We start from the raw sequence: 18,556 nt of genomic DNA, 5'->3' as shown, positions 1-18,556 counted from the left end.
TGCCGGTGCTGGGACAGGGATCCTCCACCTCCTGCCCCGGGAAGGCTGGAAGGTCCTCAGTGACCGGGCAGGGCGATGCCTCCTGCTGGAAATCACGGCTGGGCTCCTGGGGCTGCTGCTGCCCATACAACAAGCCCCAGAGCCACCCTGCCAGGTTCTGCTCCTGGGCTGGGTCCTGCCTGACAGCTGCATCCTGGCCCAGCTCCATTTTGGCCTGGCCACTGCCTCTCCCATCTCGGCGCCTGCACCAGGAGCGGGTTTTCTCTGCCAGAAGGCCGGGCACTTCCACCTCCTGGCCCAGCCAGGAGCTCCTTCCCTGCCAGCGGGGATGGAGGGGCCACTCTGCTCCTGGGGAAGATGGCAGCTGCTTCCCTCAGGCTCTGGGGCCACCTGCAGAGCCTTCTTCCTGAACACCCCCAGGAACCTGGCCATCCTGGAACAGAGCGGGGACTGGCGTGAGTCTGGGGTCAAGGCAGCCTCTCACTAACCAGCCTTTCTGGTCCCTCCCCAGCCAGAGCAGCTCCTCTTCCCCCCACAGGAGTGCAGGGAGTGCAAGCTACGCACACACTCGCAGGAGTTCGTTGCATGATCTGCTCCCAACGTTCTCCCTCATCATCCCTGGTGCTGCAATAACCGGGGAGTCTCCTCCTTTTTGACCACCGGGGTCAGTCACAAAGACCATCGGTCACTTTGGACAAGCAGCTCCCTCCTGCCATCTCAGGCCACACTCCCCCCTTCCCCCCCCACCCCCAGGCTAGAGAAGGAACAGAACCCAGGAGTCCGGACTTCTCCTGGGAAACCATTCCCCACTTCAAAGTCCCTAGGCATAGCAAGGCCAGGGACCCCTAGTTTCCCATTGATTTCCATGCACAGCAGCTCACAGCATCTGGCCCAGCTCAGAGACTCTCAGCCTGGGGAACAGTGTCCCACAAGGGAAGGGCTGGGAGCCCCATTGCTGGGACCTTTCCAAACACACTGGAGATGGCTCTGGAGAAGTCCCTCCCCGGTCTGAGAGCGAGGGGCTCCTGGGGACTGTTTGCAAATCCAATCTCCATTGGGAGAGATTCTCTCTCCCTTTTTCTGCCTCTCCCCAGACAGACAGGGAATGCCACAGAGAAACCCCAATGCCACTCACTTGCTCTAGGTGATGGAGCAATGGATGGATGATGTTCAGTGTTGTTCTCTCCCTTCTCCTCACTCATCATCCTCGCTGTTGAACATTTGTGCCTTATTTGTCATATGAATCTCTTTTCACCTTCCAGCCATTGGGTCTTGTTATGCCTTTCTCTGCTAGATTAAAGAGCCCTTTAATATCCAATATTTTCTCTCCATTAAGGCACTTCAACACTTCAATGAAGTCACCTTTCAATCTTCTTTTGATAAGCTAAACAGGTCGAGCTCTTTCAGTAGCTCACGAGAAGTCATTTTTCTCCAGCCCTCAGAACATTTGGTGGGTCTTTGCTGCCCAGCTCCAATTTCACAACATCTTTCTCGAATGAGGACACCAAAACGGGATGCAGTATTCCAATATCAGTCTCTCTGATGCCGTGTCCCCTCCTGTGATGTTATTGAAATAATCTGTAACTGTGTAGATCACTGTTGCGACCATTGTTGTATATTTGCAGCCAATAATATAAAGGTTGTCGTGTAAGGGGTCTGTGGAGAGGTTATGATTGGCTGATTATAATTATGCTATCACAGAATCATAGAATATCAGGGTTGGAAGGGACCTCAGGAGGCCATCTAGTCCAACCCCCTGCTCAAAGCAGGACCAATCCCCAACTAAATCATCCCAGCCAGGGCTTTGTCAAGCCTGACCTTAAAAACTTCTAAGGAAGAAGATTCCACCACCTCCCTAGGTAACGCATTCCAGTGTTTCACCATCCTCCTAGTGAAAAAGTTTTTCCTAATATCCAACCTAAACCTCCCCCACTGCAACTTGAGATCATTACTCCTTGTTCTGTCATCAGCTGCCACTGAGAACATCTGTATATGTGTATCATTTTTGTAGTTGAAGTTATGAATATTGGCTCTATAAATGTCTGTATTTCAAACTTGTGCTATGCTTCCCGGGAACGTCCAAGATAAGTTGGTATCAGCTCTGCCTAGCCTGCTTGATAGCCCAGTAAGGACCATCAGCTATACAATCGACCGATTGAGAGAAGGCAGATACACCTTGTGACTCAGCAAGGTATGCAGGGACCTGCTTATGGACAGAACTCTTAGGCCTTGTCTACACTTGCGAGTTATAGCGCAATAAAGCCTCCCAGTGCACTCTACCTCACTCCCCGTCCACACCAGCAAGGCAAGTAGAGCGCTCTGACTCCGCGGCTAGAGCGCTCCTGGCACTCCACCTCCCCGAGAGGAATAATGTTTGTTGCACCCCTGCTGGAGCACCACGGTGCCTGTGTGGCCACCCAATGCGCTCTGATTGGCCTCCAGAAGTATCCCACAATGCCTCTTCTAGCCACTCTGGTCATCAGTTCGAACACTACTGTCCTGGCCTCAGGTGACCAACCATCAGACCCGCCCCTTAAATTCCCTGGGAATTTTGAAAATCCCCTTCCTCTTTGCTCAGCCAGGTGTGGAGTGCTCTCAGTGCATCTTTCCAGGGGACCCTGCCTCCACGTGCCAGGCAAGCCCCAATATGGAGCAATGGCAAGGTGCTGGACCTCATCAGTATTTGTCGGGAGGAAGCTGTCCAGTCCCAGCTGTGCTCCAGCCGTAGGAATTATGATATCTATGGGCAGAGATCAAGGGCCATGATGGAAAGGGACCATGACCGGGACACAGTGCAGTGCCGGGTTAAAGTAAAGGAGCTGCGGAATGCCTACCGCAAAGCCTGTGAGGCAAACGGCCGCTCCGGTGCTGTCCCCGCAACCTGCAGATTCTACAAAGAGCTGGACGCCATATTTGGGGAGACACCACATCCACTCCGAGGACCAACATGGACACTTCACAGCCCAGTGCAACAAGGAGGGAGGAGGAAGAGGAGGAAAGCAGGAGCGAGAGTGCTGAGGTGGGAGGAGACACCCCGGAATCCCTGGAGGCATGCAGCCAGGAGCTCTTCTCGAGCCAGGAGGAAGGGAGCCAGTCGCAGCTGCCAATGCTTGGTGAAAGTCAAACACAAGAGCAGGTTCCCGGTAAGCGGCTTTTTTTTCGGAAAGGAATTTCTTCGGTGCGGGCTCTTGGGGCAAGGAGGGTTTGGACTGCATGCATGCCTAGATGTGGAATAGGGCACAGTGTTTTCCCCAGCAATTGAAATTAGCGGGGAGTGCTGGAATATTCAAGGGGGGGTGAGGGCCGATGAGGGCTGAGACCGTGAGGCCAAAGGTGGGCTATATGGCACCATAGTAAAAACTGAAGAATGTTTCACAACCATTTTATTAGATTTAACTCATGTTTTAAAATCATCACAAAAATTAAAATTGGCTACTCAAGCCTACTATGAAGCACTACATCTACACCCGTCTTGGTTTCTTGTTGTAATTTGGCACTCTTTGGTGTCTTCTTGTGTGTCCGTTACTTCCAGTCCTTCATGATATGCTCATGATCAGGCAGAAGGCAACTTCTTTCAAAACACAAATTCTATTTAATGAGGAAAAAGTATGCTCAACTGTAGCTGTTGTGACTGGGAGTAGCAAGAGATGAATCCCTACTTTCATCCCAGGAAACACAGCACAAAGATTGGGTCCAACCACTAATAATGATAAAGAAGTTGAAGTTAAATCTTCATTTGTTCGTCGTATGATATTCCACTCTGTTCAAAATTGTCTATTCTGTCCTGATCACATGGCAGCCCCATTGCTGGGAGTGCCTCACTCCACTCAACTGCGGGTGTTTTATAAGACAGGCATCTGTAAAAGCTACGTGGAGGTTGAATAGAATCCAGAAATCTCTATTGTAGATTTGTAAGAATCAAGTCTGTGTACTTTTTCAGCTGGCTTAACAAACATTTCTTGTCCTTTTCACCTATGGAGTTAATATAAGTACCTGCATTAGTCAACTTCTGGACTGAAGTCTTTGCTTCTTCCAGAGAAGTTTTCAGTGGATATCTCTGATTGATCCAAGGATCACTTCTATTGCTGGACAGAGATCTACTACTGTTGTAGTGGATGCCTGGATGACATTGTTTAATGACTCAAGTGGTTGCAACAGTAGACTTACAAGAGAGAGAATGGCGAGATCTTCTCTGAACTTAGTAACAAAAGTAGTCCACCAGCCACACGACTTAGATCTGTCCTCTCTTGGTGGATACTTTCCAAAGCCAGTAATAACGGTTGCAGTAATTGTAAGAAAACTGCCAAGAATCACTCATGAGAAAGCCAGCAGGTTTTCCCAGGTTGGACTCATTTGAACTTCAGTCCCACTGTATCTTCTATTTGTTTCCAAAATGTTCCGTTCTTTTGGACTCTTGCTGAAAAAAGAGTATAAATAAGGCATTAAATTTGTGGCTTTTTAACGTCTTTTGAAGATTCTGCAGCTTGTACAAGCGCCAGCTGGAGTAGATGTCCTCTACAGTGTGTATAGGAGAGATTAGGGTGACACTTTTCCCTGAGCAAAGCTTGTACTCCACTATGTCTTCCAGAGAAGTTTGTAGCTCCATCAAGTGCATAAGCAGCCATCTGTCTGGGGTTCAATTGACAAGCATTTAACTCTTCTAAGATGTCACAGATGCAGCTAATGTGTCTTCTATAATCTGAACATCTAGAATGCATCTACTGGCCTACCACAGACATCAAGATAACGTACGCAATGACTTAATACTTGATTCCTATTTGCATTGGTGCATTCGCCGGCCATGTATGGACATATTTGGAATATAGTGAGAGAGTTCTTCACTTTTTCAACTCCTGAGTCTTTCACTGTTGGACCACATGTTCCAAGAGAGTCAGCTGAGCTTTTTGCAGAAAGAGAGGGAGCATTTGCCAGTCTTGTTCAGAACCAGTGTCCAAATGCAGGATTAACAAGTGACAATGCACTTAGGCCTCTAGTTTGTAGTGTGTGGTATCTCGTGCTTAAATAGAAAGTATGATGCCACAGCCATGTTCATTCACATAAACTGAGTTGTGTCTCCAGCATTCTTAACAGCCTCATTAAGTTCTTCTAAAATTGGCTTTGACAGTGACTGGCTTATGAGGCTTTCTGCATGTTGATGCAGTCCAGAGGCATGGTGTTTTGCAGTCTTTTCATATAGGTTGTCAGTATTGGCTTAGCTGATCAGCCTGGCAAACCAAGCTCCTCCACTTTTACTATATAAATCCATGACATGCCCACATCTTAAATACTGCGTGTAGTTCTGGTCACCCCATCTCAAAAAAGATATATTGGAACTGGAAAAGGTACAGAGAAGGGCAACAAAAATGACTATGGGTATGGAACCAGATTCCATATGAGGAGAGAAGACTGGGCCTTTTCAGCTTGGAAAAGAGACCACTAAGAGTGGATACGATAGAGTCTTATAAAATCTTGATTGGTGTGGAGAAAAGAATAAAGAAATGTTATTTACCCCTTCACTTAACACAAGAACCAGGGGTCACCCAATGAAATTAATAGTCAGTAAGTTTAAAAGAAACAAAAGGAAGTATTTCTTCACACAACGCACAGTCACCTGTGGAAATTTTTGCCAGGGATCTTGTGAAGGCCAAAATTATAACAGGGTTCAAAAAAGAACTAGATAAGTTCATGGAGGATAGCTCCATCAATGGCTATTAGCCAGGATGGGCAGGGATGCAACATCATGATCTGAATGTCCCTAGCCTCTGTTTGCCAGAAGCTGGGAGTAGATGACAGGGGATGGATCAATTGATGATTCCCTGTTCTGTTCTTTCCCTCTGAAGCACCCGGAACAGTCACTGCTGGAAGACAGGATATCTGACCCAGTATAGCCGTTCTTACATAAATAATAATAATAATAACAATAATTAATAATAAAGTTTAGTACAGGAACTCCCCAAGATAATGACCTCTTGAGATAGTGATGATGTGAGATAATAACTTTGGCAAATAACGCATTTTAAAAGTTTTGGCCTACTTAGGAAACATATATTTATATAAGTTTCCTAGTCACAAATCTAGCTTCTGGAGAAAAGTCACTAAAACATAGTCCAATGCTCTGGCCGCTGTTTGTCAGGCCAGCGTTCACTCTGTTGCTCTGCCCCAAAGGCCCTGCGCTGTCACCTTCTGCTGCCACCTGCCACTGTGACCTCTGTGAGTCGGTCTCTCGCGGTTCCACCCGACTCTCAGTGATTTCAGCTCTCAGTGGGGGGAACCTCGGTGCTAGTGCACACTGGGCCTTCTCTTCCACAGAAACACTGTCCCACAGCAGGTCTAAGCACTTAGACCGGATTATCAGAGATTTCCGCTCTAGTGGTCACTTAACAAACCAAAAGACTCTCTATGAAGCCTAATCAGCTCTGTCTTTAAACAGGGGAGAGGGGCAGGTCAAATAGTACTGGTGACTCAGGCAGACCATCAAGCAAAACACCTGTCCCCACCCTCTCCCTTGATGCCCTCAATGAAAACAGGCTAAGGACAGTTCTACTGCTCTTTACTGATACAATAAAAATAACAACATTTCATTACCCCCCACCCCCGCATTCAAGTGATTTGTAACCCAACCCCAGCCAAAAGATATCACTTGGGTAACACAGCTCTGTTTGCTGGATACCGAGGTAGATTAGGTGTGAACGTAAAGACGATCTGGTCCTGAAGCCTTCCCCCCACAGTCCACAGCTCATCACTGGCTGTCAGGGAGAGCTTGTTTAGACTTTGCTTACAAATCATAATTTGAAATTACTAGGTTGGCCAACATCACCGAAATGAATGCACTGATGTCATAAAAAACAAAAGCTGTATAAGGAAGCTAGTCTGTGTTCACATTTTTCAAATCTATGATACTTTTTCAGATACACGTATTTTATCATACACTTTATATGCTTTTAAAGTGTGTATTAACGTTTCAATTTCAATTCAAATTTCCAAACAATCACTAAATTGGTAACACCGCATGTAACTAGTTCACAAAACGGGGAGGGGGAAGGGGGGGTTGGGAAAATTCAGGGCGGGTATACACCCCCCCTGGGGGGGAATCCCTCAGCCTCTCCAGCTACCCCCACTGCCACAGCGACACTGGTATTTTTATCTCACAAGCTCAGTCAAAGCTTACAGGGTACGTCCACCCCAGCTGGAAATTCCACCTTTAGCTGCAATGTAGACGTCCCCAAAGAGAGAGAGCTGGGGCTGTGTGTGTGGGATTCAGTGTGAGGGCAGAAGCAGAGCAGGAGAGAGAGACAGTTGGTAGTGAAGGAAACTCACATGGTCACCGGGCTTCCTCCGGAAAGCAGTGGGAAAGCTCCATGGCATGTGAGCAGGCAGGAGGAAGCAGATGCTAACTGTCAGCCGGGGCCTTAAGCAACAGTGGCATGATTCTCCCCTGCCCTGCCCCTCCTGCTGTCATTTCCACCTGGGCAGAGTGGGGGGTAAACCCTGCCAGCCAGAGTTCTCCTCTCACTGACACCAACAGTGGCATTTAAACTAAATTAGCCCTCACTTTGCACAGATGTGAACGCCGACGCAAGGGGAGAATCAGGCCTGATGTGCACTCGGACAGTGCTTCTCGAGCTGATGTGGGGGACCAGCAATTTTTTTTCCCCAGTGTGTGCAGACCGGCAGCCGATGGCTCGCGGACCGGCGCCGGTCCGCGGACCACCACTTTGAGTAGCACTGCACTGGAGGGAACATGGCGGTGGCCAGGGGCACTAAAAGGGCCACCACCCCTTCCTCCTGCCCCAGCTTTCAACCATTGCCAGGGACTGCTGCCCTTAGCTCCACTTTGTTCTAGTCACTAATGTTTTGGCCACTTACTCGCTTAATTTCTGTCTTTCCTCCTGGTTTCTGCTCTCCGCAGGATACCTTGAGGGCTGTTGTCATCAGTCTGGGATCACAGAATCATAGAAATACAGGGTTGGAAGGGGCCACAAGGCCTCATCAATCCAGAACCTGATCTGTGGCAGGACCAAGTAAACCGAGACCATCCCTGCCAGGTGTTTGTCCAACCTATTCTTAAAACCCTCCGGTGATGGGGATTCCACAACCTCCCTTGGAAGCCTATTTACAGTCCTCTTCGGAGCAGCCCTTAGCAGATTGGAAGGCTGTTCTCAGATCCCCTCTCAGCTTCCTTTTCTCAGGACTAAACATGCCTAGTTGTTTTTTAACCTTTCAGGTCAGGTTTTCTGAACCGTTGATCATTTTTGGTTGCTCACCTCTGGACTCGTCTTTCCTAAAGAGGGGCACCCAGGATTGCACTCACTATTCCAGCTGAGGCTTCGGTGCGGGACAATTACATCCCCTGTCTTACACAGAACACTCCTGTTAATACGTCCCACACTGATATTAGCCTTTTTCACAGTTCCGTTACATTGTTGACCCCTAGTATTATTTGTGATCTAGTATGACCCCCAGATCCTTTGCAGCCGTACTACCTCCTAGCCAGTTATTCCCCATTCTGTAGCTGTGCATTTGACTTGTCCTTCCTAAATGAAATACTTTGCACTTGAGTTAATTGAATTTCATTTCGTTGAATTCGGACCAATTCTCAGCCTTGGTGTCTTGTAAGCGGAAGCTGCAGGGGAAGCAAAGGCCGGCTGTAGTTCAGAGCGTGAGCCGCAGAGCTACAAATTCTCTTTCAGCCGTGTCACATCCTGTGCAAGGGCTTCGGAAACAAACGAAACAATTCTACAGTTAAAAACAGCCACCACCCAAAATCCCGTTGCAACTGTGCACTTATGGTGCAGAGTCACTTTAACTGGCTGAGAGTGACCTGGAAGAGCTGGAGATCAGTGACACAGACAGTCACTGCAGCCGAGTGCAATGAGACCTTCAGCCTTGATACTCTCAGGGAGAACCCAGGCCTCCCTTAAGTCAGCGGCAGAATTCCCCTTTGCCCTCAGTACTTTGCTGTGATAGGCGGCTGGAGGAGAGACAATGGCTCATCCCAGTGGTGTCCCCAATGCATCTCTGGAAGGACCTAGCCACAAGCATCCCACTCTCTGTTTGTCCTGGTTTTGTACAACACCTAGCACAATGAGGGCCTGGTCTATGAGTGGGGTTCCTAGGCACTACTGTAAAACTATTACTCCTCCTCTTCCCCTGCTCACAGTCTATGCACCTCAGCTTCACTCCACACCTCCCCTCCTCCCTTCTGCCTCTGCACCTTATCTCTGGGCAATCTCATTAAAAGCCATGGCTTTCATTATCATCTTTATGCTGACAACTCCTAGATCAGCCTATCCACTCTGGGCCTGTTTCTGTCAGTCCAAACTAAAACCTCCAGTCTGTCTCCCATTCTCTGTCTTCACTGGTATCGCACCATCAGTTTAAACTCAACACAGTTGAAACAAAGCTCCTAATGTCCCCACATCCACCCTCCCACTCACCCTCCTTTCTCAGTCACCATGGGCAGCCCCATGGGGGTGGTCACTCAGGCCATGAACTAGGCGTTGTCTTCGATTCAGCCCTCTCTGTAGCCCCACACTTCCCACTCATGTCTGAATCTTACCACTTCTTCCTTTACGAAATGTCTTCAAGATCTGGCCTTTCCAATCTGGTAATACAATTGACAGAGTTCAGCAGAAAAAGAGCAGTCTGAACTCGCCCCTTGCCTAACCATTGCCAAATGGTAATGGCTGGATGGCACCTTGGTGCAGGTAGATTAACTGTGCAAATACCAGGGGAGTGTCAGACTTTAGGGTTTCTGCAGGAGACACCATGTCTGCATTAGAAACACTACGGCAGCACAATAGGAAATCCACCTCCCGAGGTCGACAGAAGCAATCTACCATGGACCTAGCGCTGTCTTCGCCGGGGGCTAGGTTGGCTTAGCGCCATCTCTCAGGGGTGTGGATTTTTCACACCCCTCAGCAACGTAGCTGGGTCAACCTAATTTTCAAGTGCAGACCTGGCCTGCGGCTGTGGGCCTGTTCAAGCTCCCGCCAACCTGGAAACTCCATGAGCAAACACTCATTTATAGAGTCCTCCCCCATAAACTTGCACTGGACATACAGATGGTCCATTGGGGTGGGGGTGAGAGGCTGGTGCTGGCACAGGACAGAACCTGGGTTGTTTGGTGTCCTAACTGCGCATTGGCAGACTGTGCAATATTGGAATTTGTTTAGAAAGTGTCGCCTTAACTTAGAATCTCCAGGCTTCTGAACCTTGGTGGGTTTTGAGAAAACTACAGAATTCCCTTAGTACGGGGAGTTTTCCCCTTCAGTGACACTTCTCTCCCCTGCAACCTTTAGCTCCAATTTAACAAAAGCTCTTCCCTCTCCCCAGTCTAGAAGTTTCCTCAGGTCTTTGAGAATGGTGCGGCGGGGGAGGGACTTTTCAAGGTTTGTTCTGTAGCAGAAATTTTTGCAGGGTTTTACTGTCCAGATCAGGCCCAGATGGGGCTGAAAATGTCTCCACTGGACTCTGCCCTCGTCCCTTCCCTTCAGGTCCTGCTGAAAAAGCAGCTCAGCCTGGCCCAAGACTCTGGCCCTTTGTGCTCCAGAGTGGGAGGTGGGTGAGTTAGTCTCTGCAGCAGCTGAAGGGTTAAAGGAAACCATCTCTCGTGTGTGGGGAGCTGCAGCCCCGGCACTTCCGCAGGGAGGGTGTTTGTGAGAAGAGGGGAAGTGCCCCAGCAGCAGAGAACAGCACAGCAAGAGCTAGGACTGGCAGAGTCTCTTTCCCTATAGAATAAACGTATGGGCTCAAAGTTTCAGAACTGGAGGATGGAGCTTCATGCGCTGAAAATGGGAGCTCAGCTCTGTAACTGCTTCTGCCCTGGAGACTGCAGAATGTGCCTCCGAAGGGCCTTGCTGCACGGGCTGGTTGTGGGCATAGACCCCCCCATGGGCCCCATGCTGCAGCCCTGGGTCACGGGAGAATGAGAGCTGCCCTGCCGGTGGAGAAGCACGTGGCGATTGCACTGTGGAAGATGGCTACTCCAGACTGCTACCGATTGGTCATTAACCCGTTCGGAGCGGGAAAGTCAACTGTTGGACTCTGAAAGTCTGCGACTCTGGGCAACGTGGCGTGACATTGTGGATGGCTTTGCACAAATGGGCTTCCCTAACTGCCACTTCGCTCTGCCTCTTCCTCCTCCTCCTCCTCAGACCACACACAACAGCACCCTCTGCCTCACCACCGCAGCCCTAATCCCAGCCAAGTGCCGAGCGCAGGCCAGAGCTGGAGAGTGAGCCCAGCCCACACTCCTCCTGTAGTGCTGTGTCCTGTCCCGTGGGGCTGTGCCTGGCTCCCCATTGCAGGCTGAGTGAGTGGCAGGCTCACTCTACAGCCCCTCCCCTGTTTGCACCAGGCTGGGTTTAGGGTCACAGTGCAGAGGTGGAAGGTGTTGCTGCAAGTGGTCGGAGCTCCCAGGTCACATCACCCACAGCAAGAAGCCAGGCCTTGCCCTGTGGGACAGAAGACACCACTGCAGGGTTTTGGGGGTGTCAGTGCGCCCATGAACCCCTGATAAAACCACCCTGGTATGAACTTCTCCTCATCTCTGTGAGAATCCCATGTCTCATTCTTTATAACCCACTAGATGGGCTCTCTGGCCTGTCAGCCAGACATCAGCAACGCTTGCTGTTTGCAGTCGGGATGCTCTTAGCAGGTATCTGAAGAGACGAGCAGCTTTCCAAGTCAGGGCAGACACCGTAAATTCCTCCAACCGAGCCAAAGAGCTCTGGGATCTGTGTGCCCCCAGGAGTGGGTCGTGGGGCTCCCAGAGGGGAATGTGCCCTAGACGTTGCCCCCCCGGAGGTGTGCAGCTCCGCGCATGCTGAGATCCACGGCTACAGCTGCACAAACCAGAAGGGGCAGGGGTCAGAGATAAAACCTGACTCCACCTTCAGCCTGACAATGTGTGTCCCCAGACTGTGCCATCAAAACAGAGACGCTCGGGCTGTACCTTCAAAATGAGATCAACTCCAGCTTGTCAGGGTAAGTCAAAAACTCTGGACACCGATGGCTTCTGGGAAAACAATGTAGCAAAAACCAAGGTGCAGCACCTGGACCTTTCTAGCCGTTGGCCCCAAGCCCTTCAATTCTATTGCCTATATAGGGCTTGATCCTGCTTCTATTGAAGTCGATGTCAACACTCCCACGGAGCCCACAGAGAAATAAAGCTACTGTTACTGCACTAAAAATCCTGCCTCTGATGCTCTAACCTGAACTGTCGCCTCTTGAGGCTGGTGATCTGGCTGTTCAGGCACCTTAATTCTGGCACTTCACAGTGTTTGCACCCTTGACTTCGCCACCGGAAGTTTTTTTTTAATGTCGTTCTCTGCATGGAATTGAATCTCAGCTGTGCCGTCACGCAGTGCCAGTCTGTACGGCCTGCCTGCAGAGTGCCCTCACTGCGGGCAAGGCAGAGTTCAGGGACGGTAGCTTAGTCTACACTTGCAATTGAACAACAAAACTTTTGTTTCAGAATAGCAGCCGTGTTCGTCTGTATTCGCAAAAAGAAAAGGAGGACTTGTGGCACCTTAGAGACTAACCAATTTATTTGAGCATGAGCTTTCGTGAGCTACAGCTCGCTTCATCGGATGCATACTGTGGAAAATACAGAGGATGTTTTTATACACACAGACCATGAAAAAATGGGTGTTTATCACTACAAATTGGAATGGATTTTTTGTTGTTCACAGGTACTTTACCTCCCCTCCCCCAACACAAAAGTTTTGCCAAGGCAGATGGCTGCTTGTGCACTTGATGGAGATCCAAACTTCTCTGGAAGACATAGTGGAGTACAAGCTTTGCTCAGGGAAAAGTGTCACCCTAATCTCTCCTATACACACTGTAGAGGCCGTCTACGCCAACTAGCGCTAGTACGAGCTGCAGAATCTTCAAAAGCCATTAAAAAGCCACACATTTAATGCCTTATTTATACTCTTTTTTCAGCAAGAGTCCAAAAGGACCGAACATTTTGGAAACAAATAGAAGATACAGTGGGATTGAAGTTCAAATTAGTCCAGCCTGGGAAAATCTGCTGGCATTATCATGAATGATTCTTGGCAGTTTTCTTACAATTACTGCAACCGTTATTACTGGCTTTGGAAAGTATCCACCAAGAGAGGACAGATCTAAGTCGTGAGGCTGGTGGACTACTTTTGTTACTAAGTTCAGAGAAGACTCTCGCCATTCTCTCTCTTGTAAGTCTACTGTTGAAATCACTTGAGTCATTAAACAATGTCATCCAGGCATCTACTACAACAGTAGTAGATCTCTGTCCAGCAATAGAAGCGATCCTTGGATCAATCAGAGATATCCACTGAAAATGTACTGGAAGAAACAAAGACTTCAGTCCAGAAGTTGACTAATGAAGGTTCTTCTGTTGATTCCATAAGTGAAAAGGACAAGAAGTGTTTGTTAAGCCAGCTGAAAAAGTACACAGACTTGATTCTTACAAATCTACAATAGAGATTTCTGGATTCTATTCAAACTCCACATAGCTTTTACAGGTTTCAGAGTAACAGCCGTGTTAGTCTGTATTCGCAAAAAGAAAGGAAGACTTGTGGCACCTTAGAGACTAACCAATTTATCTGAGCATGAGCTTTCGTGAGCTACAGCTCACTTCATCGGATGCATACAGTATGCATCCGATGAAGTGAGCTGTAGCTCACGAAAGCTCATGCTCAAATAATTGGTTAGTCTCTAAGGTGCCACAAGTCTTCCTTTCTTATAGCTTTTACAGATAAAGTGCTTATAGCTTTTACAGATGAAGTGAGCTGTAGCTCACGAAAGCTCATGCTCAAATAAATTGGTTAGTCTCTAAGGTGCCACAAGTCTTCCTTTCTTATAGCTTTTACAGATGCCTGTCTTATAAAACACCTGCAGTTGAGTGGAGTGAGGCACTCCCAGCAATGGGGCTGCCATGTGATCAGGACAGAATAGACAATTTTGAACAGAGAGTGGAATATCATACGGCGAATGAATGAAGATTTAACTTCAACTTCTTTATCATTACTAGTGGTTGGACCCAATCTTTGTGCTGTGTTTCCTGGGATGAAAGTAGGGATTCATCTCTTGCTACTCCCAGTCACAACAGCTACAGTTGAGCATATTTTTTCCTCATTGAATAGAATTTTGTGTTCTGAAGGGAGTCGCCTTCTGCCTGATCATGAGAAATATCATGAAGGGACTGGAAGTAACGGACACACAAGAAGACACCAAAGAGTGCCAAATTACAACAAGAAACCAAGACAGGTGTAGATGTAGTGCTTCATCGTAGGCTTGAGTAGCCAAATTTAATTTTTGTGATGGTTTGAAAACATGAGTTAAATCTAATAAAATGGTTGGTGAAACATTCTTCAGTTTTTACTATGGTGCTATACAGCCCACCTTTGCCCTCACGGTCTCAGCCCTCATCGGCCCTCACCCCCCCTAGAATAGTCCAACACGCCCCCTAATTTCAATTCCTGGGGAAAACACTGCTGGTCTCTCTGCTGGGTGTGGTTGCAGGATTTAGGGTCACCTGCCCACTAGGGCCCAGACTGAGATCCCAGCACATTCCAGACCAGCTCCTGAGCCGCCATGAGATGGACTCTCGCCCTCTGTCCATTTGGTGGAGGGGGAGGAATTGGGTTATTGCACTCACAAGGGGAGCTGCTGGGGGAGTTTTACCTGCTCACAGACAATTTTAAAGGTTATAAGCTTCAACTTTTGAATCTCATTGTCCAGTGTCATTAAATAGTTCTGGTTTGACCAAAATATTGTCTGATCCTCCCATAATTTCCCACAGCTGTGAAATTGTAATTGATAACATTGGAATGAAATGCTGAAACCCAGATTTTTGTGCAACTGTGAACGTTTAAATCAATAAATATAAAAATTGTTTAAAATAAACATTATCTGTCAAAATTGTATATTATATAAAAAGAAGAATTCCACCAAGTCTGACTATCACTTCCTAGACACACAGACGCTGCTCCTCCAGGCTCATCCTCACAGGAGGATGCCTCAGTGAACCGCCCCATCAGCACAGGGGCTGATTTCAGGACCAGAGCCCTAGTGGTACATTTTTCACCACAACCTCCATGGTGGGCCCCTTCCCCCTGAACAAACAGCCTGAGTCAATTCCAGAAGGGAAACACCCCTTGCTGCTGCAAGCAGGGCATAGTGTGAACTCAGGAAATGGAAACAAAGCCGGTCCCACTGCCCGGAGGGAGCCATGGCTGCAGCGAGCCCCCTGGAAAGTCTCCAGGAGGAAGCGACATGTCCCGTCTGTCTGGAGTATTTCACAGACCCTGTCACTCTGGAGTGTGGGCACAATTTCTGCCGCGCCTGCATCGCCCAGTGCTGGGAGGGACCCGACACGGCCGCCTCCTGCCCTCAGTGCAGAGAAACTGTGCAACAGAGAAACCTCAGGCCCAACAGACCGCTGGGAAACATGGTAGAGATCGCCAAGCGGCTGAGTTTCCAGGCAGCGAAGGGAGCAGGAGGGGGCGGGGTGTGTGGGGAACACCAGGAGGCTCTGAAACTGTTCTGTGAAGAGGATCAAATGCGCACATGGTGGTTCCCATACAGGAAGCTGCCCGAGAGTACAAGGTACCGAGTTGTTTTCCAGTCTAATGGGAATAACTTTGGATTTTAATTACAAGGAAATGGCATCACAAGTTGCCCAAGACAGGTGTAACTGTGTCATTCAGCTGTGTGTAGCCTTCATTCCATGAAAGATGCCGTACAAATTAATGAGACTCCAGCCTGGCAGGAAAGGCAAGAGATGAAGATTTTAAAATTGTCTGATGTGGGAAAGTTTTCTCTGAGCAGCTGAATCCTTTTCAAACCCAGCTCCCACCAGTAAAATAAAGGAACTCTCTGCAGACCGGAAGCTATTAAATGACAAATGAGGTTTGACTCACAGGAGCGGCAGGCCAGTCTACGTGAGAGTGCTGCCTGCAGGCTGGAGAAGGGGGAGCTACAAGCTGTGGCTGTTATTACTGATTGTATCACAGTGTTTATTATGGTTATTTGCGTCCCAGCAGCCCCTACAAACCCCAGATGAGATCTGACCTTGAGTGTAGGGTGCCCTGCACAAAACCCAGTGAGGGACAATCCCTGCCCTGAGCCATTTACAGTGTAACTGGACAAGAGAGACAAAAGGTGGGAGGGACACTAAGGCACAAAGAGGGGAAGTGATTTGTCCAAGGTCACTCAGTAGGTCAGTGTCAGAGCTGGGTATAAACCCCCATTTTTCCAAGACCAAGTCCAGTGCCCTAACCACTAGGATATGCTGCCTCCTCATGGCCCAGCAGCACTGAGCAGTGATGAAGTGCGGACAGTAGAAGGAAAAAATTCCTTGATAAAAGCCCCAGGCCCAGCAGGGAGAGCAGGTTTCCCACTGGGATTTTGAACTCCTGTGTTCCTCCAGGAAGCGTTAAACTCAGCTGCTGCCGGCCTGCACTAGAGGAGATCACCGGGCTAAACACTGTGTGGGACCCTGAGCACCTTCAGTCCACACACAAAATGGCTCCACACAGCTCAGGTCCATGCCAAGTCCCACTGGGATTAGACTGGCTTGTAGCCAAACTAACCCCAGGCTGGAGCTGACGGGTGCCAGTCTGACCTGTTCTGTGGTGTACGTGGGCAAGGATCAGCCAAAGTGGTTCCATGAGTCCCACCAGGCAGCCTTTTGAAATCTCCCAGAATCCACTGCTTCCGGGATCTTTACCAGGCAATGGGACCGTGGGGACCTGCCCAGGGGGCATTGCCAGGAAAGGGTTTAGGACAGCACTGGGGCAAACCCCAACTGTTCGTTATACAAATCTACCTGTCTAATTAGGGGGGCCACTGAGGCATCCCCAGAACACAGAACATCCCCACGCCTGCCTGCATGGGCCCTCCCACGCCTGAATCGGTCAGCCTGCCTGGGCCCACCACCACCTTTGTCAGCACGCCCCCACCGGCATCATTCTGCATGGAAGTGCCGTCCAGACCCCTACCCCCACCCCCACTGGTGTCTCCCTGCATCCTCGGTCTCCTCCTCTCTCTTTTGCACCAGACAAAGCCACGTCCAGTGCTGGGTCCCTGCCGGACAGGGATAGGGCTCCACCAAACTGGGACCGCGCAGCTTCAAACCAGACGAGTGGCCTCCTGACGTCTCATGGGCTTTGCCCTGGTGCTTGGACCAGCTCTGCCCAACCAGTGCCGTCCCCAGGGCTTCAGAGCTCCTAGGATTTGTATCACTTTGTTCGTTAAACCTTCTCAAAAACAGGTTTATTGATTCACCCCCATGTGACTCAAGTGCCCTGTTATGTGCTGTACCACTAATCAATCCACAAATACCAGTAAAGCTTGGTTATAATTGAGATTTCTCTCTAATTACTGAAAAGACTGAACCCGAATTGGTAACAAGTCTGAGTATGACATGCTCCCAGTCTGCATGGAGAAGGTTTCATCTCCTTGGTGGCCCTGATGTCACAAAGTGATTAGGACCAAGTCATCTTGGGTTTTGGATGGAAAAACAAAAACTCCACACCCCTCTCAACCATTCAAATAAAAGCTCCCAAATAATTTCTGTTTCTTTAGGAAAAAATCCAGGCCCAATTGAAGATTCTGAGGGAAGAGAGAGAAAAGCTCCTGGGATTGAAAGCGACTGGAGAGGGGAATAGCCGGGAGTATCTGGTAAGGTGCCTGTTGTTATTAACCAGCTGGGACTGGCTGTGGGAGGTCTGTTTGGAGGCAGACTCCTGTGTGGCCTTGGGGAACATGGGCTTGTGTGTGTTTCTACCTGATCATGGATTGCTGGGTTAGATTCATGTGTAGACAAGCCCTAAGCTTCCATTTCAGCTGATAAGTTAATGTCTAGCCCTTGTGGCTCTCCCAGAAATCCTCCCCAAGTGAACTGAATGTCCCCGTGAAGTGCTGTCCGCTGTGTCTGGTCATTTCGTGCATTAACATGTTTGTTTCTTTTTTCTCCCCTGGCGTCTCTGTCAGTGTAATGCTGAGTCCTGCCTCCTGCTGCTCTGGGTCTGAATTTCCAGAGACCATAAATAACAGAATGTGCTGACCATGACACGCATGGAAACGTCCCTTTCAGAGATATCGGGGCCGAAGGGGAAGTTGTGAGAAAATCCTCTCTCTAGGGTAGAGTCAAAAGTCAGAAATCTTAGGAGTTTCAATGAAGTTCTCCCTCCTGCACACTCAACGCTCCATGAAAAGACCCCGGGCTCCATCCATGTTCCTGATCAGCCCTTGCCCTATTTTCATACAGAAACAAACACAAACCGAGAGGCAGAAGATTGTGTCTGAATTTCAGCAACTGCGGCAGCTCCTGGAGGAACAAGAGCGACTCCTGCTGGAGAAACTGGACAAGGAGATTGTGAGGATCCAGAAAGAAAATGTCAGTCAACTCTCCGAGCAGATTTCCCGCCTCAGTGAGCTGATCAGTGAGCTGGAGGGGAAGTGTCAGAAGCCAGCGAGTGAATTCCTGCAGGTCAGACTGAGGGAGAAACAGAGGCACTGACTCCGGGGGCGCTTAAGGGCTAGCGCACCCATGGAAAAAAATTAG

At 49.0% G+C, this 18,556-nt stretch overlaps 3 protein-coding genes and 1 long non-coding RNA gene across 10 annotated transcripts in view; 2 read left to right on the top strand and 2 right to left on the bottom strand.

The window, feature by feature from the left end:
• LOC114022341 (zinc finger protein OZF) overlaps nt 1-18,556 on the bottom strand; it is a 793,526-nt gene that overhangs the window by 729,209 nt on the left and 45,761 nt on the right. The gene's annotated exons all lie outside the window — the stretch shown is intronic.
• Nucleotides 1-18,556, top strand: part of LOC102938599 (zinc finger protein 34-like) — a 96,044-nt gene that overhangs the window by 51,093 nt on the left and 26,395 nt on the right. The window lies entirely within an intron of this gene.
• On the bottom strand, nt 62-8,547 carry LOC122462870. The gene is made up of 3 exons (XR_006285748.1): nt 7,867-8,547; nt 1,136-1,656; nt 62-433 (listed from the first exon to the last, which is right to left on the bottom strand). It is a non-coding gene; the product is annotated as an uncharacterized LOC122462870 (long non-coding RNA).
• Nucleotides 15,187-18,556, top strand: part of LOC102938377 (zinc finger protein RFP) — an 11,307-nt gene continuing 7,937 nt past the window's right edge. The window contains 4 exon segments of the mRNA XM_043528326.1: nt 15,187-15,545; nt 15,548-15,594; nt 17,575-17,670; nt 18,260-18,481. Of these exon segments, the coding sequence (XP_043384261.1) occupies nt 15,218-15,545; nt 15,548-15,594; nt 17,575-17,670; nt 18,260-18,481 (693 nt within the window). The 5' untranslated portion in view covers nt 15,187-15,217.

Source organism: Chelonia mydas, chromosome 14 (genome assembly GCF_015237465.2).
Source record: "Chelonia mydas isolate rCheMyd1 chromosome 14, rCheMyd1.pri.v2, whole genome shotgun sequence".
NCBI lineage: Eukaryota > Metazoa > Chordata > Testudines > Cheloniidae > Chelonia > Chelonia mydas.
The sequence above is the reverse complement of the archived record's forward strand: the minus strand, read 5'-3'. Positions and strand labels throughout refer to the sequence as shown.